Source organism: Agelaius tricolor, unplaced genomic scaffold (genome assembly GCF_023055355.1).
Source record: "Agelaius tricolor isolate 1412-34295 unplaced genomic scaffold, bAgeTri1.0.p SCAF_41, whole genome shotgun sequence".
Classification (NCBI taxonomy): Eukaryota; Metazoa; Chordata; class Aves; order Passeriformes; family Icteridae; genus Agelaius; species Agelaius tricolor.
Window position 1 is genome coordinate 876114 of NW_027269301.1, and position 27814 is coordinate 903927.

Here is a 27814-nt window from a genome sequence, read left to right on the forward strand (position 1 = left end):
TCTGAAGGGCTTTGTCCCCTCCTTGTGCCTCTCTGCACATCCTCTGTGGCAGTACCAGCTGTGGCTTTCTCTGGGTCTGCATTGAAGGCACTTGAGACAGTAGTTCATGTTCAGACTCAAATGTTTATTATTTCTTCTCAGTGAAACAGTCTCACTACTGTGAGTTGGGCAGCTTTTATTAGAAGGCACAAAATGGCCAACAGTCTCTTGTTACAAGGTCTTTTAAGACTAAACTATCCAATTAACAACCAGGGACCGCGGCAAGACTCGGGGTCCTCATGGCAGCGCTGGCCTCGCACTGCGGCGGGGATGGGAGGAGGAGTAGGCCATCAGGACCCGGGTTCCCTGCCGAGGAGGCCGCGATGTCCGCTCGGTTCCGCTCCCCCCGCGCTCCCGGCGCCGCCGCCTCCCCGGGCATCCCCGGCGGAACTACCGGGGAGCGGAACGCAGCGTGCAGGGGCGGTGGCGCGGCCGGGCGGGAGTCGGGACGGACCGCGGCCCGTGTCGCTATTGGTGGGCTCGGGGCGGGCCGCGCCGCTATTGGCTGCTGGCGATGCACCCACCCCGGTGCTCCCCCTGCGCGGCGGCGGCAGCGGCAGCGATGGCGGCGCGGGGCCGGTGCCCCGAGTGCGGCTCGGGATCGCTGGTGGAGGACGCGCACTACGCGCAGCAGCAGCTGGTCTGTGCCGCCTGCGGCTGCGTCCTGTCCGAGGGGCTCCTCACCACCACCTACACCGACGAGGAGCATCTGCGGGGTGCGGTACCGGAACCGGGGTGGGGGGGGTGCAGGACCGACGGTCCGCAGCTCGTTTGGGCCTCTCCGAGCTGTGCCTCTGTGCCGGGCACGGTCGGGTCAGACCGGTCAGACCCCTCTCTCCATCCCCCCAAACACCAGCGGGGTTTTCCAGCCCACCCGCAGCAATTCCCCACCAGGTTTGGCTTGGAGCCGGTGATGAGCTTTAAATTTAATTAAATTGAAATTTTTAAAATTCAAATTTAATTAATCTCTTCTTGTTAAAAGAGATTATTAAAATCTCATTGAAACCTCTTAGAAAAGCTTTAAGTGAAATGCACCAGCCCCGACGCTGTTGCCTGGCTCTGTCTGGAGGGACTCCCCGGCTCAGAGGAGCTCCAAAAGCTCCCTTTTACCTGCTCTCAGTGCCCTCAAACAGTTCTGATCGCTGCAGGCCGGTTCTGTGGGCACCTGCTGGCCCCAGATCCAGATGTCTGTGTCCCTGCATTCCTTGCAGGATTGACTGATTTCCCCCCCGTTTTCCAGAGGTTGCCTATTCCCAGAGCACCGGCCAGAAGGAGCAGCTGAGCCGCTGCCTGCAGCGAGGTAAGAGCAGCTCCCCGTTCTCCAGTGTGTTTCACCTCATTCTGACAGTGAAAAAGTGCCCTGGACCTGAGCCAGGGGAGGGCCCTTGGTGCCTGCCTGCCCCGAGGGACTGTTTAGTGCCCTGCAGGGCTGGGTGAGTGCTGCCTGTTGTTGTCATTTCGTGTTGATTCAGTTGATCCTTCAGAGAAGCTTTAATAATAAAAGAAAAGCTTTAATATAAAAACCAGGGAATTGTGGAGACCCTGTGGGGGCATTCCCTGGTCTAAGGAGACACAAGAAGTTTCCCTCAAAAAGCTGTTAGACCCCATTGGCTCCTTCCCTTGTTCCTATGTCTGTTCCTATGTCCTTGAGGCACTCCTTCCCTATTCCCTGATTAGCCCTCACCTTTGTGAGACCAGGGACAGCCCCCAGGCCCCTGTAGGGAGAAAGCTACAGGGTGCTTTGTCTGTGTGTGGGTGCTTTTTCTGTGCTTTCTCTGTGTGTGCGGGTGTTTCCTCTGTGTCTGGGTGCTTTCTCTATGCTTTCTCTGTGTGTGGTTGCTGGGGCCTGAACATTTCACCACACAGCTGAATAAAACATCTGTGAATATTAGGCAAATGTCCTTTTTGCTTCCTTACCCTGGACTATGCCAGCAGCAATTCAGGCTGCTACAAACGGTTCTGAGCAGAAATTGCGATTCCTTTTTCCCCACAGGGATCCGGCGGGTCCAGGACCTCTGCAAGGTGCTCAAGCTGCCAGCAGCCTTTGAGGAAACGGCTGTGTCCTACTTCCAGAGGGCCCTGGAGCTCCCTGCCTTCCACCTGGTCAGCCTGGAGAAGAAGGAGCTGCTGGGGGGCTGCTGTGTGCTGGTGACGTGCCGGCAGCGCCGCTGGCCGCTCACCATGGGCACCGTGTGCTCCCTGCTCTATGCCAAGCAGGAGCTCTTTGCCAGCGTCTTCCTGAGCCTGCAGAGGGAGCTGGGGCTCTCTGTGCCCGCCCTGAGCCTGGCAGACCTGGTGACAACGCACCTGAGCAGGTGATGGGGCAGCCCTTGGCAGCCTTTGTTTGTCCTGGCTGGGTGGAGGGGATGGGGTGTGACACAGCTCGGGCTGGGCTGGCTTTTGTCCCTCCCTTGTCACACCTTGGCTGTGATTCTCATCCTGCTCCATTCTCCTTAGAGAGGTGCTCAGGGAGGCACTGTGGATCAGGGGATCCCAGATCTCTGAGGTTGGAAAAGATCTCTGAGGCCATTGAGCCCAACCTGTGCCCAATGCCCAAATTGTCAGCCAGCCCAGAGCACTGAGTGCCACCTCCAGGGATGGGGATGCCACCCCCTCCCTGGCAGCAATTCCAGTGCCTGGGAACCCTTTCCATAAACAAACTCCTCCTGGTGTCCTGGAGCAGCATCCATGGCAGGAGCAGGGTGTGTCTTGTATTTGTGGGGTTCCCAGACAAAGGGAGGAATGATGCATCTGACTCCATGTTCTTAGAAGGCTAATTTATTATTTTATAATCTATATTATATTAAAGAATGCTATACTAAACTATACTAAAGAACACAGAAAGGATACAGACAGAAGGCTAAAAGATAATAATGAAAACTCCTTACTCTCTCCTCAGAATCCAACACTGCTTGGCCATCACTGGCCAATAAGTCAAAACAATTCACATGAAACCAATGAAACAATCACCTACCACATTCCAAAGCAGCAAAACACAGGAGAAGCAAATGAGATAATATTGTTTTCCTTTTTCTCTGAGGCTTCTCAGCTTCCCAGGAGAGAAATCCTGGCAAAGGGATTTGTGGTGGTGTTTGCAGGGGTCTCAGGATGAGGGAAGGGATGAGAATCTTGACTCCATGTTTCAGAAGGCTGATTTATTATTTTATGATATATATTATATTAAAAGAAAATGATATACTAAAAGAATAGAAGAAAGGATTTAATCAGAAAGCTAGCAAGGAAAGGAAAGAATGATAATAAAATCTTGTGACTGAGCAGAGAGTCTGAGACAGCTGGGCTGTGATTGGCCATTAATTAAAAACAACCACATGAGATGGATCAAAGATGCACCTGTTGCATTCCACAGCAGCAGATAACCATTGGTTTTCTTTTCCTCTGAGGCTTCTCAGCTTCCCAGGAGAGATTTTTCCAGAAAATGTGCCAGTGACAGTTGTGTTTGTCCCCGAGGCTCCCCCTGACCGTGGCTCTTTTCCCCCGCAGCTTCCGGCTGGTCCAGCCCAATGCCAACATCCCTGCGCCCTTCCTGGAGGACAAGGAGCAGCTGGTGGCCCGGACCATGGCCATTGTGGAGCTGGCCAGTGACACGTGGCTGGTGACCGGCCGGCACCCGGTGCCCGTGGTCACGGCCGCGGCGTTCCTGGCCTGGCAGTCGCTGCGGCCCGGCCCGCGCCTCTCGTGCCCCCTGGCACGGTTCTGCCGCCTGGCAGGGGTGGAGCTGCCCCCTCCAGCCCAGCTGAGGCTGAAGGAGCTGCTGGAGATCCTGCTGGCCATGGCCTCCCAGCTCTCCTGGCTGCGTGGATTCTGCCTGGACAAGAAGACGGTGGTGAAGCACATCGGGGACCTGCTGCAGCACCGGCTGTTCCTGCTGAAACGCGCCTTCAGCCAGCAGGACACGGGCCTGGGCATGGGCTCTGTGAGCCAGGAGTGCCAGGGCTCTGTGAGCCAGGACTCTGTGAGCCAGGGGTGCCAAGATTCTGTGAGCCAGGGGTGCCAAGATTCTGTGAGCCAGAGCTGCCCAGGCCGGGGCTCTGTGAGCCAAGGCTCCCTGGATAAGGACTCTCTAAATAAGGACTCCCCAGGCCAAGGCTCTGTGAGCCAGGGGTGTCTGGGCCAGGATTCTGTGAGCCAGGGCTCTGTAGACCCAGGCTCCCTGCATAAGGACTCCCCCAGCCAGGGTTCTGTGAGCCAGGGCTCCCTGGATAAGGACTCTGTGAATAAGGACTCCCCAGGCCAGGGCTGCCCAGGCCAAGTCTCTGTGGACCCAGGCTCCATGGATAAGGATTCTCCAGGCCAGGATTCTCCAAGCCAGGCCTCCATGAGCCACGTCTGCCTAGGCCAGGGCTCTGTGCACCCAGGCTCCCTGGATAAGGACTCTGTGTATAAGGACTCCCCAGGCCAGGGGTGCCCAGGCCAGGGCCTCCCCAGCTCTCCTGCGGTGCCACAGCAGCAGGGCTGTCCCTGGGCAGGGCAGCAGCAGCAGAGGGGCACCCTGAGGCCCCTGCTGCCCCCCTGCCTCCTCCACCCCAGGAAGAGGCTGCGGGCAGCGGCTCCGAGCGCTGCGAGCGCGGCCCTGACGGGCGACGAGCCCATCTCAGACAGCGAGATCGAGCAGTACCTGAGGAGCCCCGAGGAGATCCGAGCCTTCAGGAGGGCCAAGGCTTGGTCCTGAAGGTTGCTGTGACCCAGAGGGACAATTTGGGGACCAGAAGTGTGAAGCGCACCAGGGACAGAGTGATTGTGCTGCAGGGACAGGGAATGAGGCTGTGGGGAGGGAGCAGGCTGTGTCCTCCTTAATGTGCTGGGGCTTTTTATGGAGTGACTGCTTCAGGTCATGTTACATTTCTGTTGTAAGTAAATAAAAGCACAAAAGGTGCCAGGTTTTTCCAGGGCAGCCTCACCTTGGGCTTCTCATTCTTCAACAGAATGACTTTGTGTGGGTCAAAACACTGCATTTGAACACAAAGTCTGAGAGAAATCACAGTAGCTCTTGGCAGATTGGCATATCTTTAATATATTAAACAAAACATATCTGCTAGAAACATTCTATTCATATAAAAATGCAAAAAGACCCCTTTAAAGACATTTCTTTGGCATATTTCCCTCCCCTCCCCCCGGATATTGCAGGAAGCTCTGTTGATATGTCATTCGCTTGTAAACACACAAAGTGTAATTAAGAATACAAAGCTTTTTCTCTAATACTGTCACAATGCAGCAAGCAGTAGAACCACGGGGCATCAGCCAGGCTGGGGAGGCTGCAGGAAGGGTTTAAACTGTGTTAAATACCAGGGACAATGAAATATTTAAACATTTAACTGGGCAGAGAAGCCGAGGCAGGCAGGGAGTGGCAGGTTAAGCCCAGGGGTGCCCCAGCCCCGTGGGGTGAGTGGTTCCCAGGTGACACCAAGCCCCACTTAGTGCTTTTTTCCTCCCCTGGCTCGTGGCCCTGCCAGCCCCACAACCCCTCGGAGGTAGCTACGTCATTAAACTCATTTGCAGGCGGGGGAAACTGAGGCAGGGGAGGCTGGAAAGGGCAGGGGAGGCACCAGGCTACCACCTTCCTCCTCTGCTTTGCTGCAGCCTCTCTGCAGCCTGGCTGTTTTACCTGTGTGCTGGGAAAAAAAAGGGGGAATTTGTTTTCCAATGGGAACAATAAGTGCTTATCCAGGTTCCAGCCCTTTGACCATCCAAGGAAGATCCCCAATTCCTTGGCATTGTTCTCTTGCATTCCCAGGAACGGTCCCTGCTCCCCAGAATGGTCTCTGCCTTCCTAAGAGCAAACCTAGTTTTTTTCTGAGCTTGAAGCCTGGATTAAGGACACAGAGCTGCTCTGGGCCTCTCCCACATCTTGGTTCTTTGGTGCTTTGACACAGAGAATCAGTCCTGGCAGCAGCACAGGTCTGCCAGCCCACCCCACTGCATGGCTTGAGCCTCTGAGGGCCTGGGAGCATTTTCTGGCTGTGGTTTTAGTGTCTGGAGCCTTTTCAGGCCCTTATTTTAGTGTCTGGCATTAAAGCAGTGCAGACAATCACCTCACCTTGGAGCTGAGGCTCCTCTTACCTTGTGCTTGGCTTTGCAATATGGCTTTGGCACGGCGCAGCCCCCAGGGCTGGCACAGCAGGAACGTTCCAGAGGCAGCAGCTGCTCTCCAGAAGCAGTGTGCTCATCCTGGGGCTGTGCTGCCTGCACGTGAAGGGCACTTGGAGTGGTCCCTCGGCGGGAATATTGCAGTCGTGGCACCCGGGGCCGGGAGCGAGGCCCTGGCGTCACCTACGGCTCTGTCTATACATATATACATTCAATAATATAGCTTTGAAAAATAGACATTTCCTCTGTAGAATATAAAATAGCATTTAGGATCAATCTCAAGTGACATGCAGGAGTCATTAAAGCACGGCTGCAATTCCGGCACCGCTGCTGGAAAAGCTCGGAGCCTCCTCGGGGAGATGGGTGGGCCCGGGATCGTGCTGTGCCCCCCGGCTGTGCCACCCATCCCTGCTCTAGTGCACGAGGAAAACGGGAAAACACGGCGGCCGTTGGTCCTTCCCCACCTTCACACGGTGGTTTCGCTCTTCCAGAGGCCGGTCTTCATGCCGGCCACGCTGTCGGCGCTGGCCAGGTTGATGTCGTACTTGCTGCCCTTGAGGCCGCCGTTGTGGCTGCCCACGTTGAGGGGGTAGGAGCGCCGCTTCGCCTCCCTCTCGCCACCGCCTGGCCGCAGGTTGTCCCGGCTGCCGCTCCTCCGGCGAGCCTCGGTGATGTCGGGCATCCTCCTCCCTCCATCGCTGCCCTCCGAGGGGCTGGGGAGCGTGTCCCCGTCCTGCGGCATCCCCATCCTGGCCGGGCTGGTCCTGCCGCTGGGGTAGCTCTCGGAGTGGCTGTTGTGGAGGCTGCCGCTCTCGCTGGACGGATGCTCCGAGGGGCCCCGCAGCATTTTCAAGCGGTGATGCTTCCCGTCCCGGCACGGCTTAGTTCTGCCGCGGTGGCTCCTGCGGCCGTGCAGGTTGCTGCTGTGCCTGACGGGCTTCCCGTCAGCAGCGTCAGGCTCCGGGCAGGGCGGCGGCCGCGATTCCGCCTGGCTCTGGGCTACCTGCAGGTTGGTGAGCTTGCAGCGGCCCCCGGCAGAGCCAGCGCTGCTGGGTGAGGAGGAGGAGGAGGCTCCGGAGCGAGCGGCCTCTGGCTCGCAGCCGATGAAGACCTGCGAGCCGTCCTCCGGCCCCAGCCCGGGGTGCACGTAGGCCTGCATGGGCAGCGCGTTCCGGTAGGACGGGCAGCAGGAGAACCAGGAGCTGAGCACGTCCCGGCGCCGCAGGCAGTGATGGATGAAGATGAAGAGCCCCAGCGCCACGGCGGTGACGCCGTAGAGGCAGCTGAAGACGATGCTCAGGTACCAGCGCTGCGACACGGCCATGGCGCCGAACGTCCACAGGGCCACGTACAGGGCGTGGGTGGCCACCAGAGCCCAGAACTGCACCCGCAGAGAGTAAACACCGTCCCCCTCAGGGCAGGGTGGCCCCGAGTTCAGCGTCACCGAGATGGAGCCAGAGTCTGTCAGGAGGTCACCGGTGGCCCCCAGTCGCGGCGGGGGCTCCAGCGGCTCCGGGATGTCTTTCTGGTGCGAGGGGCGGCACTGGAGGCTGAGCCCGGCACAGAGGAAATAAATCCAGGTGACGAGCAGGATGAAAGCCACGGGGACGTAGAAAGCGCCCAGGCTGGGCCGCCACACCAGCCAGCAGCTGTGTGGGAAGGAGAGGAGCTCTGAGGGGCCTGGAGCTGCTCAGCACCCCTGCCCTCATGGCAGGGCTCTGTGGAGCTCTGCCGGCTGCCTGGATGATTTTTTCCCAGTAACTCTCAGGAAAAAACTCACTGATCTTTTCCCAGACTTCTCCAGATTCCCAGTGCCACCAGTTCCCTGCCCCAGCAGAGGAAGGCGTGGGAGGGAGGGAGGAAGGGTCGAGCAGGGATACACTTACTAGGGGTTGTTGTCGTGGTAGTTTTGGATGTTGACAGCTGCTGTGATCCCACAGATGATGAGGGGGATCCCGCCGGCGATCAGGTAGAACCTGCAGGGAGGGGAAATGTCAGCGCACACCTGGAGAGCACGGCATGGGCTGGTCCAGGGGAGCAAGTCCCACCCCAGCCCCTTGAGCCTCTGAGGGCCTGATGGGGATGTTGAAGTTATTGATGAACGTATTTTGAAGTTTATGATGAACTTTCATTCCCAGAAGGAGGTGAGGCTTTCTGTTCCGGAGTGGATATAAATTGTTATTGGGATTAGGCTGATTAAGAAGGAAGTTTTGACTGTGTTTATGATTGTGCTGGGGGTATTTTTGAGGTTGTTGGATATTAGAGGGAATAGGATGGAGGTGAGACGGTTGCTGGAGGTGCTGGGGCAGGGGGTTAGGGGGGTCTGTACCGCAGCATGGGTCTGGGGGCTGCTTGGGACGCGTCCCTGTCCGGCTGCTGCGGCGCCTTCCAGGTCAGCTCCTTGTAGAGCACTCGGGCTTTCACCGCCATCCAGAGCAGCGTGGAGAGGGACGAGTAGTGCAAGATGATGCCGACCTGCGGGAGGAGGCGGCGGTTGGGGCGGGGATGCCGCAGCCCCCGGTGCCCGGTGTCCCGCGGGACCCCGCGGGGCTGGCACTGCCCGGTACCCACGGCCTGGCACACGGCTCGGTAGCCGGTGAGGGTGATGCCTCCCGCGAAGACGGCGGCCGTCATGGCGATGTGGAAGCACAGGTTAAGCAGCATGTGCCAGCCCTTCCGCGGGATGAGGATGGTGCTGCAAGAGCAAGAGCACAGAGGGCACCTGTGAGCTCCTGCCCGGCCCCGAGAGAGCCACAAATGCTGCACCTGGGGCAGGCACCAACAGCCTGGAGGATGGACAGGTACATTTCTGCACACAGGCAAAGGAGCAGCACCCAGGGCCACTTGCTGAGCTCATTCCCTGAGAATGTGCTCCCTCACTGTCCTGAGAACCCCTGTCCTCAAGGGCCATGCCACTGCACAGCCATGCCCATATACCTTCTCCTGGCTTGGGGAGAAGCAGCTGGGGAGCTGGGGCACCTGGGGAGCTGCTCCCACTGCCCACAGACACACCCAGCCCAGCCCAGCCCAGCCCCCAGAGCAGCAGCACAGGCACCGGCCACTCCCTCACCCGTGGTGGACGATGTAGGTGATGATGGTGGTGAAGAGGCAGAGCAGCAGCACGGCTGTGCAGGTGTACATGGCTGGGTGCAGCACCTCCACAGCTCCTTGTGCCTCGCTGGGGAACCCACTGAGCTCCTGCACAGCACAGCACAGCCCGTCAGACCCCACAGCAGCAGCCCTGTGCCCCTGACCCCCTCCACCACCACCCTCCTGCTGGCGTCCCTGCTGCTCTCCCCACACCTACCATGAGCACGGCCACGTTGCTGAGGTGCCGGCAGTGCAGGGAGGTGACGTTGGGCTCACGGGCACCCAGCTGGCACCCCTCAGCACTCCAGCCCCCCATGCCCCCCAGCACGTCGAAGTTCCAGTAGGCAGCCACGGGGTCCGTGCCCTCCCCGGGGTGTCGCAGGGACACAGCCACCGGCTCGGACAGGTTCCCCACTCCACAGCCATCTGCAGCCACAGAAAACCAGCTCAGCAGCACAAGTGACACCCCTCTACCTGCACCCCCAGAGGGCCTGAGCACAGGGGACATCCCACACATCGCCACCTCCCCATGAGGACCCCGGGGATGGCTCTGCACTGCGGGAGCACCAGCACAACGCCCCAGGGAGCCCCACGGGGCACCCCAAGCACCAGCACAACGCCCCAGGGTGCACCCCAAGCCCCCCACCATGCTGCCCTTACAGGTCCCGGCGTAGATGACCGGGGTGGCCACGCTGCGGCGTTTGCCATCGTCGGCCAGGCGGGAGGAGTTGCCGGTGCTGCAGAAGAGTTTCCCGTTACGGAACACCAGCAGCTGGAGCTTGCAGTCAGCCCCGGGCGTGGCTGGGGCGGGGCTGGCGAACAGGCTGGGCGGCAGCTGGATGGAGGCCAGGGCGATGCTGTTCTGCGGGGGCAGGCACTGGTGAGTGGGGCCCGACCCAGCCCCCCGACCCCAGCCACCGAGCCCAGCCCCTCAACCCCAGCCCGACCCCAGCCCCTCAACCCCAGCCCCCCGAGCCCGTTCCTTGATGTGGAAGCTGCTCAGGGAGATGTCTGTTTGGGGGTGGTTATGGAGTGATGATGACGGTTGATTATTGTTTTTGATACTAGGAAATATAGAGGAAGGCTAATTGAAAGTGTATTGATGACAAGTGATTTGGATTATGTAGGGATACATGATTTAATTATATGACAAAAAAAAAAAAAAATTTGTCGAAAGTTTTGTTCCCGTACCTTGATGTGGAAGCTGCTCAAGGAGATGTTGGGGCGCCCCGTGGTGCAGCGCAGCCTGAGCTGCTGGTCAGGGCTGGGCTCTGCCCCCCGCTCAGCCTGGGGGGGCCGTCCTGGGGGGCTCGGGGTCCCATCCCACCGCTGGAACGCCACGCAGCTCAGCCCCACGTAGCTCTCAGGCTTCACCACGTACGCCTCGAAGGCGATGTTGCGAGAGTTCTGCCAGCACCACGGAGGGACCATCAGCCCTGGCATGGCCAGAGACCCCAGCCAGCCCTCCTCCCCGAATCCAGCCCCAGCCCGTGCTCCCCCTCACCACTGCCATGTGCTGGGAGTTGCTGCTCAGCGTGTGGGCCGCGATCCTCTCCAGGGAGCGCACGATGCTGGTGCAGGCCTTCTCCTCCTTCTGGGACATCCACAGGATGTGGTCGTCCACCAGCATGATGTTGCTGGCCATCTCCACGATCACGTCTGTCAGCTGGGGACAGCAAGCAGCTCTGCAAAGAGCTACCGCCGTCCCCCGAGGAAACACCCCAATTCATGCTTTTCTGCCCCAAAAACACCAGGCTGCACCGGGGCAGGCAGGGGACACCCGCAGTGCTCGTTACCTGCTTGATCTGGTCCACGTAGCCAATAAACTTCTCTATCATCTGGGCCACGTAGAGGACATCCACCATGTCTGAGAAGTTGGCTGCCTCGGCCGTGTAGACGCGGAGCTGGTGAGCCAGGGTCAGGGCGTTGGAGGCATTGATGGGCATCTGCAGGGTGGCACGGCCACGGTGAGTCACTGGCTGGGCTCCCTCCAGCACAGCCAAGCCCCCCAGGCCCCCCACTCACCAGCACGAAGGTGTAGAGCACGCGGGTGATGTCGTTGGTGTAGAGGCAGTGGGAGTAGTCGCCGTCCTCCCAGCGGCCGGTGCGGTCGCAGCGCCGCCACGCCTGCTTCTCACCCACCGAGCCCGCGCCCGCCGGCCCCGCGGCGAACGGGTGCTGCAGGCAGGGCTGGAAGGCCGTGATCCCTGCCAGGGTGCGGGGCCACCTGCAGTGGCCACCACACAGTGAGCCCGGGGCAGCCCTGCCCCGCGCCTGCTCCCCCCGTGCTGCCCCTGTGCACCGCAGTGTTGTGGTGTGATGTGATAGCCTGTGTCAGTCATCCTGGTTCTTTGCCCAGGTGTGCCAATGACCTCTCCCTTCCCCTCCCTTGCCCCCTTGCTGAGTGCTGTCCGTCAATCTTGGCATTCCAGAAAGGGCAGCGTGCGATTGGCAGAGTTCAAAAGATGCCCCTCAGCCCTGGGGACATTGGACCATCCAGGTGTCATTTGTCCCCTGAGACTTCCCCCCACCTTACCTGGTTGGTGGGATCCCTACCCCTTCCCTCCCCCTCTCCCTGGGGTTCAAAGACACAGCAACCACGCAGTTTTGTGCAAGGGAGGGGAAGGGAGAGGTTATTGGCACACCTGGGCAAAGAACCAGGATGACTGAAACAGGCTATGACATCACACCGCAACACCGCAGCCCCCTCAGCACCCCTGGGCTCCCCCAAAATCCCCCACCCTCCCCAGCCCCGAATCCCGCTCGGCTCCGGCAGTGCAGGGGGAAGCAGCGGGCAGTGGGGGGCACCGCTAATTTAAGCCACATTGAGTGTGCCAGTAATTTATATTCCGTAAGGGCCCCGCCGGGGTTACGGCGGGCGCCCGGAGCCTTTCGTCTCATGCCAGAGAAATTCCAACACCTCTGCTGCTGGAGCCAGGCTGCGCCGCCAGCACGGGAAGCCCTTCAAAAGCCGGTGCCGTTAATCGCTACCAGACGCGCGGTCACCTGCGGCCAGCGGGGGCCCTGCACGCACCGCTCGCTCTCCGTGTGGCACCGGCCGCGTGTGTCCCCTCCCTGCCGCGGCACCTGCGCCGCCCAGGTCCCCACCTGAAGTCCCCGCGGTTGTTGGTGACCCGCTCGGCAGGGCAGTAGGATGCAGAGGTCTCCAGCACCACGATCTCCACCTTCTTGCTGACGTTGCCCTGCGAGGTGGAGACGGCGCATTCCCACTCGCCGTTGGCGGAGACGTGGATGTTGGAGAGGATGAGCTCGCTGCGGGCACAGGAGAGGGGCTGGCACGGTGATCCCCCAAGCTTGGGGACAGGGGGGACACAGGCCATGAAGCACCAAAGGTGCCCACACTCTGCAGCCCCCCCACAGCACTCGGTACCTGACGCCGGCTGGGGGCTGTGTACAAATCACAAATGGGATGGGGCTGCTGTGGAACGTGCCTTGAGCTGTTTGATTTTCCAGCATCAGCCTCATTCCATGGTTATGACAATGGGAAGATGCCACCAGCTCACATCCCAGCCAGCAGACCCAGAATTTAATGTTACAACTCACTTTATAAGTTTTTTGACCAATCCCACAAAGCAAAAGCACATTGACAGTGGTTCTATCCAATCACTATAAGCACAGGTACCTTTGGTTAAACAATGCTTGCTTATTTCAAATACAATCCCTGCTTGTGAGCCTTCAAACACAATGCATAGAACTCCATTATTAAGCTTCAACCTTCCTAATATCTCTCTAGATAAACTTTTCTGTAGTTTAGAGAGTTATTCTAGACAAGTGTTAATACACAGACCATTGTTCTATTTGTCCTTGCTTTTCTACTTTTTAAGTAATTTTTCTGCTGCCCAATCTCATGGCTGCTGCTCAGCTCTAATCACAGTTCTGCTGCCTCTGGGGCCTGCCTTTTGCAGCTTTCCCAAAACCCTCTGATTTTGTGGATTCCCACAGGTACCCACACCCCTGTGACTCCTGTGGCTGCAAGTGGTCATCTCCATTCCCACACCATCCCTATCTCAATCCCAATTCCCTCCCCGCTCCCACCCCAGCCCCACCCCTGACCTGGTGATGAATGTGCAGTCATGGATGAGACTCTCCTCCACGATCACTCCCGTCTGCTCATCCTCCCGCACGGGCTGGCGGTTGTGGAACCAGCGGATCTGCGTGCTGTTATCCAGGTACGTGGCCGTGCACTGGAAGGGCAGCCGGTCGCCCTGGAACACCACCTGGCGCAGCGACGGGATCAGCTGGTGGGTGTGCAGCTCCGGGGCTCCCGCTGCGGGGGACACAGGTGAGCCCGCGCCGCCGCCGCCGCCGCCGCCCCCGCCCCGGCCCCGGCTCACCGCAGCGGAGCTGCCCGTCCCGAGCCCCTCGCAGCGCCACGCCGCGCAGCTGCCGGGGGAAGGCGCACGCCGTGCGCTCCGAGAGCTGCGCCGGCCGCTCCCGGGCCCAGCGCAGCACCCAGCGCAGGTTGCAGTCGCACGTCAGGTACTCGGTGGCAAAGTCCCTGCAAGGGGATGGTGTCACTGCAGGGCCTGAGACCCTCGGCAGGGTGGCAAAGAAAGCGGATGGTGGCACTGCAGTGCTGGCAAAGCAAGGGGATGGTGGCACTGCAGGGCTGGCAAAGCATGCAGGGGGATGCTGCATGTAGGCTGGCAAAGCAAGGGGATGGTGGCACTGCAGGGCTGGCAAAGCAAGGGTATGGTGGCACTGCAGGGCCTGAGACCCTTGGCATAGTCCCTGCAAGGGGATGGTGTTACCAAGGGCCTGAGACCCTTGGCAGGGTGGCAAAGCAAGGGGATGGTGGCACTGCAGGGCTGGCAAAGCAAGGGGATGGTGGCACTGCAGGGCTGGGGCACCCACCCGCCCTGAGACCTCTCGGCAGGGACCCCCCCTTCCCGTGTGCTGGAATGCCAGGGCACCAACTCACACGACTTTCAGGGAGGGGAGCTCGTCAAAAACACCGGGCGGGAGGCTGGAGAAGATGTTTCCAGACATGTTCCTGTGGGACAGGAGAGAAAGGCATGGAGGTGGCCTGGGGGGCTGCTGGGAGAGGGGACAGACACCTGTGGGTGGGCCCACAGACCCCCTGGCTCTCAGGAGATGGGACAGGGCTGGCCAGGATGTCCACAGGGAGCCACTTACAGTCGGAGGAGGTTGTGGAGGCCCTGGAAGACGCTGGCGCTCAGGCACCCGATGCGGTTGTTGGAGAGGTCCCTGCGAGGAGAGTGGAGGGGCCATCAGGGCTGGGGATGCCCCACTGTCCCCGTTGTTGTCCCCAGGGCCAGCCCCGGAGGTCTGAGGGGCTGCACTGGCACTTACAGCCGCTTCAGCTCGGGGAGGCCGAGGAAGGCGCCTGGCTGCACCGTGCTGATCAGGTTGTTCTTCAGGTCCCTGCGGGGAGACAGGCACAGCTCTGGGGGTGTTTTGGGGGGCCCCATCTCCAGGAGACGCAGCTCTGAGGGCACAAGCACACCCATGCCACCCCTACCCCCATCCCCTCCATTATTGGGGAAGATGGAACAGGAAAGCCTTATAAATGTGATTGTCCAGCAAAAGATTTTGAGAATATGGAAACTATAAGTGAGATTGAAATGAAAGCAAGCTTTGAGATACCTCAGTTACTGAACAACTGGAAAACAATGGTGTGGCTGGCTGAAGGTGATCCCCTTTTGATGGAACAACACCCTCTGCTTGCAGACAGCTCCAAGGGGCAGAGCAGACCCTGCCAGCTTGGCAGAAGGGGCCCAAAGAGGAGTTTGTAGGGTTTAAAATGGAACACAGGATGGTGATGTAGTGATTCTGATAGGCTGTATGGAAATGCTGTAGGATTTGTGTCTTGTACTGGATTGGTTAGTGAGAATCAGAATATTCAACACTGAAGAAGATTTATTGTACTGGAACGGGAACCTCGCTCTCTTACCCCTTTTACTCTCTCACCCTCTCATCCTCTCTCCCCCTCTCTTCTCTCAGGCCTGCTCTGAGCTGTGCCTGGCAGCTCCCAGCAGGGCCCTCCCTGCCCTTGGCCCTTTGCAATAAACCCCAAATTCCACGACCTGGCTGCAGAAATCTCTGCTCTCCATCCATCCCCACCATCCTACCCCCGATGCTCCTACACTCCATAGCCCCCCAGGTGCTGCCCACCCCCTGCGAGGGCCTCTGAGCAGTTTTCCATCCCATTTCTCTCTCATTATCTCTCCGAGGGAAGCAGGGCAGGGCCATGCGCTGCTCCGGGGGTGATGCCAGCCCCTGGGTGCCCGGCAGAGCATCGGGTGTCCCTGCACCAGCCCCGCATTGCTCCCGGAGCAGCCGCGTCCCGCCCGCTCATCTCCCGTGTGCGCGATAAGAGCACAGCCCCGACAGCTCGCTGGAGCAATTAGCCTGATTACAGGAGCACATCTAATCAGGGGCTCTGCCGGCACAGTGGGCAGCACTGGTGGCATCGGCAGCTCTGGGCACCCCCTGGGACCCGCGGCAGCTTCAGCTGAGCGCCGGCGCTGTCCGGGAGAGGAAATGGGATCCATGTGGGCCCGTGTTTATTTACAGCAGCCTCTGCGGAGCTCCTCGCTGGGTCTCTGCTGCTCTGCCTGCAGCCCTGGGGACGCCCCGTGAGCCACAGCCCCACAGCGGGATGGGGAGGGGTGAGACCCCTCCAGCAGAGCCGGGCTGCGAGGGGGGAGGCGGAGACACCAGAGGGGCCCCTCGGCCAGAGGAGACGCAGCCGGGTCACCCCGGCCCTCTCGGCTGATGTAAGAGCCCTGCCCAGCACGGCCGCCGCTCCCGGACGGACAGACAGCCGTCCTGGGCAGACAGGTGCGCACAGGTGAGCGCTGGTGCTGAAGGAACAGCTCCGCTCACCTGCACGGCCACCTGCACCAACAGGAGTCCCCCTGCCGCAAACCCCTGTCCTGCAATTCCCTATCCCACAAACCCCCGTCCTGCAAATCCCCATCCCGCAAACCCCGGTCCTGCAATTCCCCATCCCACAAACCCCCGTCCTGCAAATCCCCATCCCGCAAACCCCGGTCCTGCAATTCCCCATCCCACAAACCCCCGTCCTGCAAATCCCCATCCTGCAAACCCCTGTCCTGCAAATCCCCATCCCACAAACCCCCATCCCACAAACCCCCGTCCTGCAAACCCCGGTCCTGCAAACCCCCATCCCACAAACCCTGGTCCCGCAAATCCCCGTCCTGCAAACCCCCTGGCCTCCGTCCTGCTGGGTTTTCTAGGGATTCCCGCCCCCAGAGCCCCCCCAGCACACCCTGCCAGCCCAAACACATCTCCAGTGCCAAACCTGCGGCCCCTGGCTCAGGTCTGGGGGGTCTGGGTGCTGCAGGACCCCCAGCCGGGGACGGGACCCGCCGGGGTCCGTGCTGGGCCCCAGGCTTTGCAGCCAGGCTGGCGCTCAGCCTTCCTCACTCCGGCACTTCCTCCCGCGGGCCGGGGCTGCTGCTGCTGCTGCTGCTGATTTCCGATAAGGCTCCTCTTTTCCCTGCTCTGCGCCTTTGCCTTTGCATTTCCTGCGGTCCCGAGCCCCCTCCTCCTCTCCCTCAGCAGTGCCTCAGTGCCACGTTTGCAAGGGGACACCCCAACACCACACGTGCAAGGTCACCCCAATCACCACGAGGGCACAGAGACCCCGGCCCCAAAGCCCTGAACCATCCCCATTCACTGCCTGGGGTGAGCCCACAACTCCCTGTGCGCCCACTGCAGCCCAACACAGACACACAGACAGATGGACGGACGGACAGAGCCCATCCTTGTCCCTGCTGTCACCCACCGAGCCCCCTCGCATCCCCCCAGGGCCGTTCCCAAGCGGGGCTCTGCTAATGAGCCGCCGCATACCGTCCCCGCTCAGACTCATTAATCTCATTAGGCGGCTACAAATCACCGCAGATGCCAAGCCGGGGGGAGGCGGTCAGTGGGGGCAGCCTGACATCCAGGGAACGGGGTTCTCCCCGCTCTGCTGGGACCCCAAAGCCCCCACGGTGGGTGCCAGGGTGGGCATGGGCCTTGCCAGCCCCAGGATGGGGGGAGAGGGGCCCCGCAGCCCCCAGCACGGGCTCTCCACGGGGCACGGCCCCGAAGCGACCCCATGAGAGCAATTATGGCTCCTGTCGAGGGCAATCAGGCGCGGCGGGGCTGGGGGAGCGCTGCCCGCCTGCCCCGGGCCCCCTCTGACCCCGTGTGGGCAGGGGGTGACCTGGGGCAGCTGCTCTCCCAGGACATGGAGAGCTTTAGGGGGGTGCAGAGCCCTGCTCCTCCCTGGGGCAGCTGAGACCCTCCAGGATCTCCATGGAGAGCTTTAGGGGGACCCTGGGCTCACAGGGGGTGCAGAGCCCTGCTCCTCCCTGGGGGTTTGCGGCAAGGGGACTCCTATTGGTGCAGCTGAGATCCTCCAGGACATGGAGACCTTTAGGGGGGTGCAAGCCCTGCTCCTCCCTGGGGCAGCTGAGACTTTCCAGGATATGGAGACCTTTAGGGGCACCCTGGGCTCTCAGGGGGTGCAGAGTCCTGCTCCTTCCTGGGGCAGCTGAGACCCTCCAGGACATGGAGAGCTTTAGGGGGTTGCAGAGCCCTGCTCCTCCCAGGGGCAGCTGAGACCCTCCAGGATCTCCATGGAGAGCTTTAGGGGGACCCTGGGCTCTCAGGGGGTGCAGAGCCCTGCTCACCCCTGGGGCAGCTGCTCTCCCAGCATAGGGAGACCTTCAGGGGCACTCCAGACTGCCAGGGGTGCAGAGCCCTGCTCCTCCCAGGGGCAGCTGAGACCCTCCAGGATCTCCATGGAGAGCTTTAGGGGGGGCAGAGCCCTGCTCCTCCCCAGGTGTTCCCCCCAAGCTGCTCCTTCCCGTGTCCCACGAGGGTGCAGTGACCGCACACCCTGAGCCCTGCTGGGGAGGGCTCTGCTCTGTGGGATGGTGTCCCCAGGGTGGGTGCTCTTCACTCAGCCCCGTGGGGGTTTCCAGGGGAGCCCACAGAGCGCAGGAATGTGTGAGACCCTCTCAGTGCCACGGCGGGGAACAAAACGCCCTCAGTGCCGGTCCCCGCGCCTGCATACCTACAGATCAAACCCATATGGGGGCCATAAATCTCCCCTTCTCGCAGCTCCCTCCATAGAGATGCCTTTCATGCAGAGATAAGAAAGTTGACTTTGTTCAGGGGGACAATGTCTCTTTTCATACCCCGCAATGCCCGGGGGTGCCAGGGGCAAATTCTGCACTTGCGGGGCTGCTCCTGCTGCAGCACATCGGGGGCAGAACATGAGTGATGGTGCTCCCACCCACCCTGGAAGCCCAGCTGCACCCCAGTGCCCCCCACCCTCCTGCCCCAGCCCCACTCACAGCTTCTCCAGAGCCCGCAGCCCAAAGAAGGAGCCGTTCTCCAGCACTGTGATCTTGTTGTTGCTCAGCAGCCTGTGGGAAGAGCAGAGGGAGAGGGACAGCGCCGTCACCTCATCTGCCACAGCCCCCCAGCAGTGCCCCGGAGCTGGCAGGAATGAGGACAGACAGACAGACAGACACCCACAGCCCTGGTTGTGCCACTGTGGTGGTGGCCACAGAGGTGTCCCCTGCACGGCCAGGTGGGACCAGGGAATGCAGTGGCCACGTGGGGATGCAGGAGCCGTGCTGGGATGCTCTGTGTGCTCTTCACGCCATGGAGCACCCGGACTGACTGCCAAGGGATGCCCCTGCTGCCTCCTGGGGCATCACCTTGGAGCCAGGAGTTACTGGGGCAGGAGGTGACCCCCACCCCAGCACCAAGGGGGCACCCCAAGGACCTGCAGCTGCACCCCCCAGCTCCTGCTCCCCCAGGAGCCTCCCAGCAGTGAGATTTTACCCCAAAATAAACAGCTTTGCTGACCAAAGGGCCCCTTGCGGGCTGACGGCAATGGACGGAGGGCACCAGCACGCGGAGATTCAGCCAGGAGCTCATTAAAGCTCATTAGCCCAATTAGCAGAGCCAGACCCGGCCCTCGGGCACCAGCGGAACTCCCGTGCGGGCACCGGCGACGCCAGCGCCGGCAAAGCGACCCAGAGCCGGAGCGGGGGCAGGCGGCAGCCGGGCCGGGAGGGCATCCTGGAGGCCTGGCCGGGGGAGCGGCTGCAGAAAGGGCTCATTGAGGGCCGGCCCGGGGCTGTTTACACACGGGCGGGCCCGGCTGAATGGGCGCTGTGTGCTCCGCCCGGCCTCTCCGGACGCGCTGCCCGCGGAGCCGCCGCGCTCGGCTGGGGCAGGACCGGGACCGGCACCGACCAGGACCCGCAGCCCCCGCAGGCCGGGCGGGAGGGAAGGGAAGGGAAGGGAAGGGTCGGGGTCTGGCAGCGCTGCCCTCGCATCCTGCGCTAATGAGGAGCCGCCACCGGGCACCGGCGCGTCCGCGGGGCCCGGAAACGTCCGGTGGCCCCAAATTGCTTCCACACGCCTCGGCCAGGGCCGTGCCTGGCCCTTCCTCCCCGCCGGGACCGCTCTCTGCCGGGGCTGGGCTCGCCCCAGGGCAGGGACAGCTCCCAGGGGTGTTCCCATCGCTGCTGGCACAGCCCCTTTCGCCCGTGGCGCGCCCCAGTTCCCCGCCACGGCATCGCTGGGGGGGATTTGCTCAAGGCCGAGCTGTCCCCGAGGGCTCCGAGAGGTTTTCATTCCAGCGGCAGGAGGTTTCACAACCGAGGGTACGGCCGTGGGGGCAGAGCCGGAGCCCCGGACCCGCAGCCTTCAACCGAGCCCGGGGAGGCTCGCTCAGACCCTCGGGACCATCTGCACCTCTGCCACAACACCACAGCTCCGTCTTTAAAGAGATTTCCAGCAGGATCGGCTGCCCCTGGCATCTGGAGCCCGACCCGGGGCTGCAGCCGCGGCCGTGGTGGCAGAACCGGAGCCGCAGCCCTCGGCCGAGCCCGGGGAGGCTCATTCAGACCCCCGGGACCATCTGCACCTCTGCCACAACACCACAAGTCCCTCCTTTTAAGATTTCCAGCAGGATCCAGGCTGCTCCTGGCATCTGCAGCCCGACCCGGGGCTGCAAAGTCACCCCCGGAGCCCCTCCAGAAAAAGTCCGGGACCCCTGCCCTGCTCAGGGCACCCTGAGCTGCAGGTGCTGCCCAGGAACAGAGATCCTTGACTAAAAGAAGGCTTTGGCACAAAAAGGCTGTGCTGACAGTGATGGTTTGCCCAAAATTCCACCCACCCCCCCACCCCCCCCCAGTAAAATTTTTCCTCTTTTCTTCCCTGTCCCACAGCAGCCATCTGGGTCGCACTCCCCAGTCACAACCCACATCCTCCAACGCGGGTTTGTTTTGTTTTCTCTAGTTTCATGGAGATTATGTTCCAAATTGTTTTCTGTTTGGGTTTTTTAGGGATTTTTTTTTTTTTTCCCCAGGAAGTTCTCATCAGGCTCCACAGCACTTTCCATTCCCACATGTCCACAGGCAGCAGAGCTGTGTGTGGGTCCTTGGCACTGTCCCCTTCCAGGATATTAACTGAGAACCTCCAAAAATTAACTGAGAACCCCCCAAAATTACCTGAGAACCCCCAATTATTAACTGAGAACCTCCAAATATTACCTGAGAACCCCCAATTATTAACTGAGAACCTCCAAATGTTAACTGAGAACCTCCCAATGTTAACTGAGAACCTCCAAAAATTAACTGGGAACCTCCAAATATTAACTGAGATCCCCCAAATATTAACTGAGAACCTCCAAAAATTACCTGAGAACCCCCAATTATTAACTGAGAACCCCCAATTATTAACTGAGAACCTCCAAATATTAACTGAGAAGCCCAAATATTATCTGAGAACCCCCAAAAGTTAACTGAGAACCCCCAAAACACAACGGGGTCGCTGTGCCCATGAGGCCACCCTGAGCCAGCCCAAGGGGGTCATGGGCCAGCAGCTGTGGGGACAGACCCAGAGCCCCCCACTGCATTTCAAGCCCTGAGAGCTGCCCTGGGAGGAGGGAAGGGGCTGCAGGGCTCTAAGCCAGCCAGGCTCACCGAGCCCGAGCTGCTGTGAGATCCAGGCAGGGCTTGCAGCGGTTCCCCACATGCCCAGAGGGGACCTGGTGCCTTCCCACCCCACCCACCATGGCCCGGCAGGCCATGGAGACAGAGCCGTGGCCTTTGGGGCTGGTGCTCATCTCCCAGCTCGGGCTGGGACCCCTCAGCTCGGCAGGAGCAGCCCCCGGGCAGTCCTGGAGGGAGGGCTGGGGATCCCTCTCATCCCCAGATCCCTCTCACCTCCAGAGCCCTTCCTTCTCCTTCGGGAACGGCTCCTTCGCCCTTCCCGGTGCCCGGGGACCGTCCTGAGCGGGCTCCAATAATCGGCGAATTGAGCGGCGGCTGGAAAAGCCCCTCTGGACAATGCGGGGATTAAGGGCTGGAGCACGGAGTCAAACGGAAACGATGGCGGGGGGAGCCCCAAGGAGCATCGAGCCCCGAGGAGCATCGAGCCCCGAGGAGCATCGAGCCCCGAGGAGCATCCTCCCATCCCGGGGATGCAGGCTGGAACACACCTGCAACATGAATAAATGCAAAAGACAGAAACTCTTGAGGAGATGGTTTAATGGTGAGCATGGCAGTGCTGGAGTAATGGCTGGACTCAATGATCTTAGAGGTCTTTTCCAACCTAAATGGTTCTACAATTCTATACAAAAAGGATCCCGACTTCCTGAGTTTTAACGTGGCTCTAATGCTCCCCTATCCTGCAGCATCCCGTGGGGGCTTGGAGCCCTCGAGGCTGCCGGCAGAGAGATCCAGATCCCTTCTTCTTCTTCTCCTCCTCCTCCTCTTTTTTCATCTCAAAAAGAGGAGCCAAAAATGAAAAAAAAACCCCAAAAAAACCAACAAAAAAACCCCAAGATTGTTTTTTCAAGCGTGCTGGAATCCACTTGGATAAATAACAGCTCCAGAAACTGGGCTGCTGAAACAATAAACTTCCTCTGGACCCAACCAAAAAAGGACTCGGGGACGCGGCCGGTGGCTCCCCGGGCCGGGCAGGGGGGGCGGCGGCGATGCTGGGGGGCCGCGCTGGGGGCGGGGACCCGGCCCGGCCCCGCTCTCCGAGCCCGGTAATTCAAAGCAGATGCCGGGAGCGGCAGATACGGCGCGGGCTGCGCCCCGAGCACGGCTCTGCTGCTCTGCTGCTCTGCTCCGGGGATTTCGGCAAGGGAAAAGAGGGGCCCCGGGGCCGCTGAGAGCTGCTGGAGGCTCTGGCAATGAGAAAGGCGCTGGCGGAGGCAGAAGCACAGGGAGGGACCCCACGGAATCCCAGGGGGACTCTGCAGCGTCCCAGAGGGGCCCTCAACATCCCGGGGGGAACACACATTGCAGCAAGGAGCCCACAGCCCCCAGGAAGGAGCCTTGGATCCCAGAGGGGACCCCAGAGCATCCCAGAGGGGACCCCAGAGCATCCCAAAGGGGCCCTCAACATCCTGGGGGGAACCCACATTCCAGCAAGGAGCCCACAGCCCCCAGGAAGGAGCCTTGGATCCCAGAGGGGACCCCAGAGCATCCCAGAGGGGCCCTCAATGTCCGGGGGGAACACACATTGCAGCAAGGAGCCCACAGCCCCCAGGAAAGAGCCCTGCATCTCAGGGAGGACCCCACAGCTCCCAGAGGGGACCCCACAGCATCCCAGAAGGAACCTTATACCCCAGAGGGGCCCTCAACATCCCGGGGGGAACCCACATTCCAGCAAGGAGCCCACAGAGGGAACCTTGCATCCCCAGAGCGTCCCAGAGGAGACCCCACATCTTCCAACCCGCTGGGGCTGGAGAAGCCCAGCCCTGGGGGATCCCCCCCTCCCTGCTTTGTTTGGGTGCTTCCCCTCCCTGTGCCGTGCCCGGGCGTTTCCTCCAGCCTCACGTCACTCCGGGCTATTTCGGATGGTGACAATTATTGTTCCAAGCCTCGGCTTTTGTTAGCACAGGAAAAAGAAGCCCCGGAGAGAGGGCGAAGCCTCCCGAGCCAGCCTGGGCTGAGATGCTCAGGGCAGCACCACGACCCGCAGCCCCTGCAAAACCCAAACCTGATGGAGCTGCAGCCCAAGAAACAACAAATAAAAAGCTGAAGAAGGCTTGAGAAAGAAACCATCTGCAGGGCCCAGGATGGAGCAGCCTTGGAGCAGGGAGTTCAAGTAGAACTGGAAATTGGTCATAAGTCAAAGCCCTCTATTCCCTGCAGACAATCTGTAATTTCAGTGCAATCAAGCTGTGCACATAAATGAGGCCTGTGCTGGGATTCCACATCTGGAAGAGGTTTGGGCTCCCGCCCGTGTGACAGCGGGGCTGGCCCAGCCTCCCCAGCCCTCGTTAGGGATGTGGCGCTTTTTCCATGGGGCGATTAGCACTGGGTCAGCTGGGGGGGATTAAATCTCCTTAATCCCTGTCTGCAGCACCCCTGCACCTCCCAGCCACGCTGGAGGGACGGCCCCAGAGGTGCCAAATCCCCCTGTCCTCGCTGGAGCAGGATGTGGGGCTGCCAACACAGCCAGGTGACAGAGCGGGGTGACAAAGCACCGAGGCTGGCACCCCTCCTTCCTTCCTTCCTCCCTCCCTGCAGGGAGCTGGGCACGGGAATAACCTGGATATAAAATGGGGTGGGTATTGGAGAGCACACACAGAGAAACCTCTGCTGGGGCTGTAGGGGATGTGTGAGCATCACCCCCTCCCCAGAGGCACAGCCCTCCCTGCACACCCTGCGAGGGGATGAGGGGAGAGGAGCCACAGCTCTGCTCGGCAGGCACTGCCCCTCAGCCATCCCTGGGACACCGGGGCCATGCTGAGGTCCCTGGGCCCACAGGCATCCCCCACGCCCTGTCCTTGGTGCCCCAGCCCTGCCCTGCCCCTCCAGGGTGCGTTTGGGGGGGTAAAGAGCCAACAGCTGCTGCAGCACAGGCTGATAATTAAAGATAAATAAAGAGAGAGTGTGGGAAAAGCCAAATGAGAGGTGGGAGCAGGGACCCACAGGGTGCCAGACCTCCTGCAGCCACCCAAGCCTCTCTGGCTGTCTGTCTGTCTGTCTGTCCGCAGCATGGACAGCTGGACCCGGGCAGGGCCTGCGTCCCTCCCGCCTGGCGGCTGCGGGGAAGAGCCTCCCCCGTGCTGAGCACTCCTGGCTCCAGGCTGGGCCGGATGAGAGCTGGAACACGGCTCTGCTTTGAAGTGTCACTGCCCCAAACACATTTCCTGCAGCAGGGGCAACAGCACTGCTGAGAGCCCTGGGGACAGAGGGGACCTGGAACCCTGGGGACAGAGGGGACCTGGAACCCTGGGGGACAGAGAGAACCTGGAACCCTGGGGGACAGAGGGGACCAGAGCACCCTGGGGACAGAGGGGACCTGGCACCCTGGGGGACAAAGGGGACCAGAGCACCCTGGGGACAGAGGGGACCTGGCACCCTGGGGGACAAAGGGGACCTGGAACCCTGGGGACAGAGGGGACCAGAGCACCCTGGGGACAGAGGGGACCTGGAACCCTGGGGACAGAGGGGACCTGGCACAGACAGGACCTGGCACCCTGGGGCACACGTAGGAGCCTTGCTCACACCCGGCTCATCCACAGAGTTCAAGATTTGTGTCACTGCCCCAAACACATTTCCTGCAGCAGGGGCAACAGCACTGCTGAGGACCCTGGGGACAGACAGGACCTGGCACCCTGGAGCACACGTAGGAGCCCTGCTCACACCCATCTCATCCACAGAATTCAAGATTTGTGTCACTGCCCCAAACACATTTCCTGCAGCAGGGGCAACAGCACTGCTGAGAACCCTGGGGGACAAAGGGGACCTGAGCACCCTGGGGACAGACAGGACCTGGCACCCTGGGGCACACGTAGGAGCCCTGCTCACACCCATCTCATCCACAGAATTCAAGATTTGGCTGTCCCCAGCAGGGTGTCCCCAAGGCACGTGCAGCCCTTGCCACATGCCTGGGCCCCTCCGCTCCCTGCCCGCACCCCAGTGGCTCCAGGAGACGCTCCCAAAGTCGGAGCCTCTGGTTTTGATTGTTCCATCTGGAAAGGGTTTGGAATAAATCATGTTTACTGCACGAGAGCAGAGCCAGGGTCACCGCATATTTGTAGGTTTCTGCCTACGCCTGTAGGTTTCATGTCACGTTTTAGTGGGATCGTGTAATGCCCTAATGCTTCTGCACGGTCATCCCAGCCCCTCCAAGGGAGCCAGCACAGCTCAGCACAACCCCCTGCCCCGCTGGGAACAGCTGGGCAGGCCCTGGAGCAGGCCTGGGATGTGGCATGGGATGATTTCCCCAAATACAAACTGACAAAGGGCTGAGAACATCCCCCACGAGTGTTTGTGAGGGGCTGACACACAAGGAAGGGCCCTAAGAGGAAAGACGTGAAGAGCAAAGCTCACAATGGGATGGAGAGCCCAGCTGTCACCTGCCTGAGGCCCCCCAGTGTCCCCCACCACGGGAAGCCCAAGACACCCATCAGTGCTGCTGTTCTGGGACAATTGATGCTTTTAGTGTGGCCGTTGCACTCAGGCCCTGCTCGTGGCACCATCTGTAGCACTGGTGCCTTCACAGCCACACTCCAAGGGGGACAGTGGTGCCACTGGGGTCACTTTCACTGCCACCATCACCCCAAAGCAGCGAGCAGCACCCAAGAAACCAGAGCAATGGCAACGCAGCCCATGGGTTTGGGCATGTGAGAGCAGATGGGACGAGGCAGCCCCCAGACCCAACTCTGCAGCGTCCCACCCACCCCAGCCCCAGCCAGGAGCTGAGAACCCCCAAAATTAACTGAGAATCCCCCAGACCCAACTCTGCAGCGTCCCACCCACCCCAGCCCCAGCCAGGAGTTGAGAACCCCCAAAAATCAACTGAGAACCCCCAAAACACAGTGGGGTCGCACAGCCACCCTGACGGGCTCTGGGGGAAAAGCCACGCTCCCCCCAGCTGCAGAGCTGCCAGCCCAGCCTCCAATCCAGATTTTAATTCAAACATCTCCTCTGGAGTTATAAATAAACCCTGCAGCGAGCAGCACACGGCTGCCAGCTCCAGCCGAACCCCAAGCCCCGGCACGGAGAGGAGCCTTTAGGGATCGAGCGGCAGCGTTAGAACCAAGCCCAAAGCCATTAACCGCTCCTGATGGCCTCGCAGTAAATGTTTCCAGGGACTTTCAAACAAAAACATGTTCCCCAGCACGCAGAACGCTGCGGAGGGAGAAGGAGCCCGTTTCCTGCGTTTCCAGCTCAGCAGCCCAGAGCCGCGACACCGCTTTATCGCGATTTAAACCATGCCACGCAGCACCGAGCGACCCTCCCGCGGCTGCAGAGTCGCTCACCGACAGGAAAAAGGAATTTCACTGCGCTCCGCACCCCGCGGGGCTCCCCGGTTCCTGAATCCCTCCCGCAGCATCTGCCGAGCACGGGGCGATGCGGGAGCTCCCGCACGGAGAGGGCTCAGCGCCAGCCACGCGTGGGCTCTCGTCCGGCTCAGGGTGCCCTGGGGCAGCGGGGAGATGCCCGAGGGAGATGCCAGGGGGTGATGCCCGAGGGAGATGCCAGGGGGAGATGCCAGGGGGTGATGCCGGGGGCCGGGGGGAGATGCCAGGGGGAGATGTCGGGGCCAGGGGGAGATGTCGGGGCCAGGGGGAGATGCCGGGGCCAGGGGGGGATGCCCGGCCGCTGCCGCTCGCGGTACTCACAGCGTGACGGTGCCCTCGGGCAGCAGGCGCGGCTCGGGCGGTGCGGGGAGCCCCCCTCCGCTGCAGACCACCCTCCTCCGGGGCGCTCCGGGGCCGCCGCCCGCCTTGGCCCGCTCGGCCGCGCACTTACAGCCCAGGCTGAGCGCGGGGCAGCTCCGAGCAGCGGCTCCGGGGCCGCTCAGCGCCGCCGCCAGCAGCACCAACGCCGCCGCCCGCCGCATGGCCCCGGCCCCGGGCCACGGCTCCGGGCTCCGGCTCCGCGCCCGCCGCCGCCGCCGCCGCCCCGCTCCCCGGGGCGGCTCCGGCGGCGCCGCCTCCCCCGCTCGCTCTCCGCGCTCCGCCGCCGGCCCTGGCGCCTCCCCCGGCCCGCCCCGGCCCGCCCCGGCCCCGCCGAGGGCAGCGGCTCGGCCCCCCCGACGGCACCGGGGGAGAAGCGCACGGAGCAGGAGCCCCGTGGGGTCCCGCAGGACCGGGAGCGACGGTGCCCCGGTCCCACGGCAGCCCCGGAGCGCCCCGGGTGCTCCCAGCCCGGGGCTGAGCTGAGCCCGGCGTGGGTCAGAGCCCAGGGGTTCCTGCGGCCACCCTGCGGTGCCTCGCTGCGACATCCCGGCTGTGACAAGCACAGGGCGCCGTGTCGAGGGAACAGCTGGGCAGGCCCTGGAGCAGGCCTGGGATGTGGCGTGGGATGAGTTCCCCGAATGCAAACTGACAAAGGGCTGAACGTCCCACGAGTGTTTGTGAGGGGCTGACACACAAGGAAGGGCCCTAAGAGGAAAGACGTGAAGAGCAAAGCTCACAATGGGATGGAGAGCCCAGCTGTCACCTGCCTGAGGCCCCCCAGTGTCCCCCACCCAGGAGCTCTTTTTGGGAGTTTTTTGGGAGTTCTGCGGTGTCCCAGTACCT

At 61.3% G+C, this 27814-nt stretch overlaps 2 protein-coding genes across 2 annotated transcripts; one reads left to right on the plus strand and one right to left on the minus strand.

Annotated features, from left to right (window-relative positions):
- Positions 1–542: 542 nt before the first annotated feature.
- Positions 543–4946, plus strand: BRF2 (BRF2 general transcription factor IIIB subunit). The gene is made up of 4 exons (XM_071454686.1): positions 543–755; positions 1280–1339; positions 2033–2354; positions 3541–4946. Exons 1-4 carry the CDS (start codon positions 554–556, stop codon positions 4727–4729), a joined length of 1773 nt encoding a protein of 590 aa, XP_071310787.1. The 5' UTR covers positions 543–553; the 3' UTR covers positions 4730–4946.
- Positions 4947–5045: 99 nt separating this feature from the next.
- Positions 5046–27245, minus strand: ADGRA2 (adhesion G protein-coupled receptor A2). Its single transcript, XM_071454683.1, has 19 exons — positions 26912–27245; positions 18591–18662; positions 14569–14640; positions 14392–14463; positions 14177–14248; positions 13590–13753; positions 13309–13522; positions 12343–12507; positions 11260–11461; positions 11031–11180; positions 10739–10900; positions 10426–10641; positions 9895–10096; positions 9452–9660; positions 9215–9342; positions 8716–8839; positions 8474–8619; positions 8031–8120; positions 5046–7793 (listed from the first exon to the last, which is right to left on the minus strand). Exons 1-19 carry the CDS (start codon positions 27130–27132, stop codon positions 6611–6613), a joined length of 3864 nt encoding a protein of 1287 aa, XP_071310784.1. The 5' UTR covers positions 27133–27245; the 3' UTR covers positions 5046–6610.
- Positions 27246–27814: the final 569 nt, after the last annotated feature.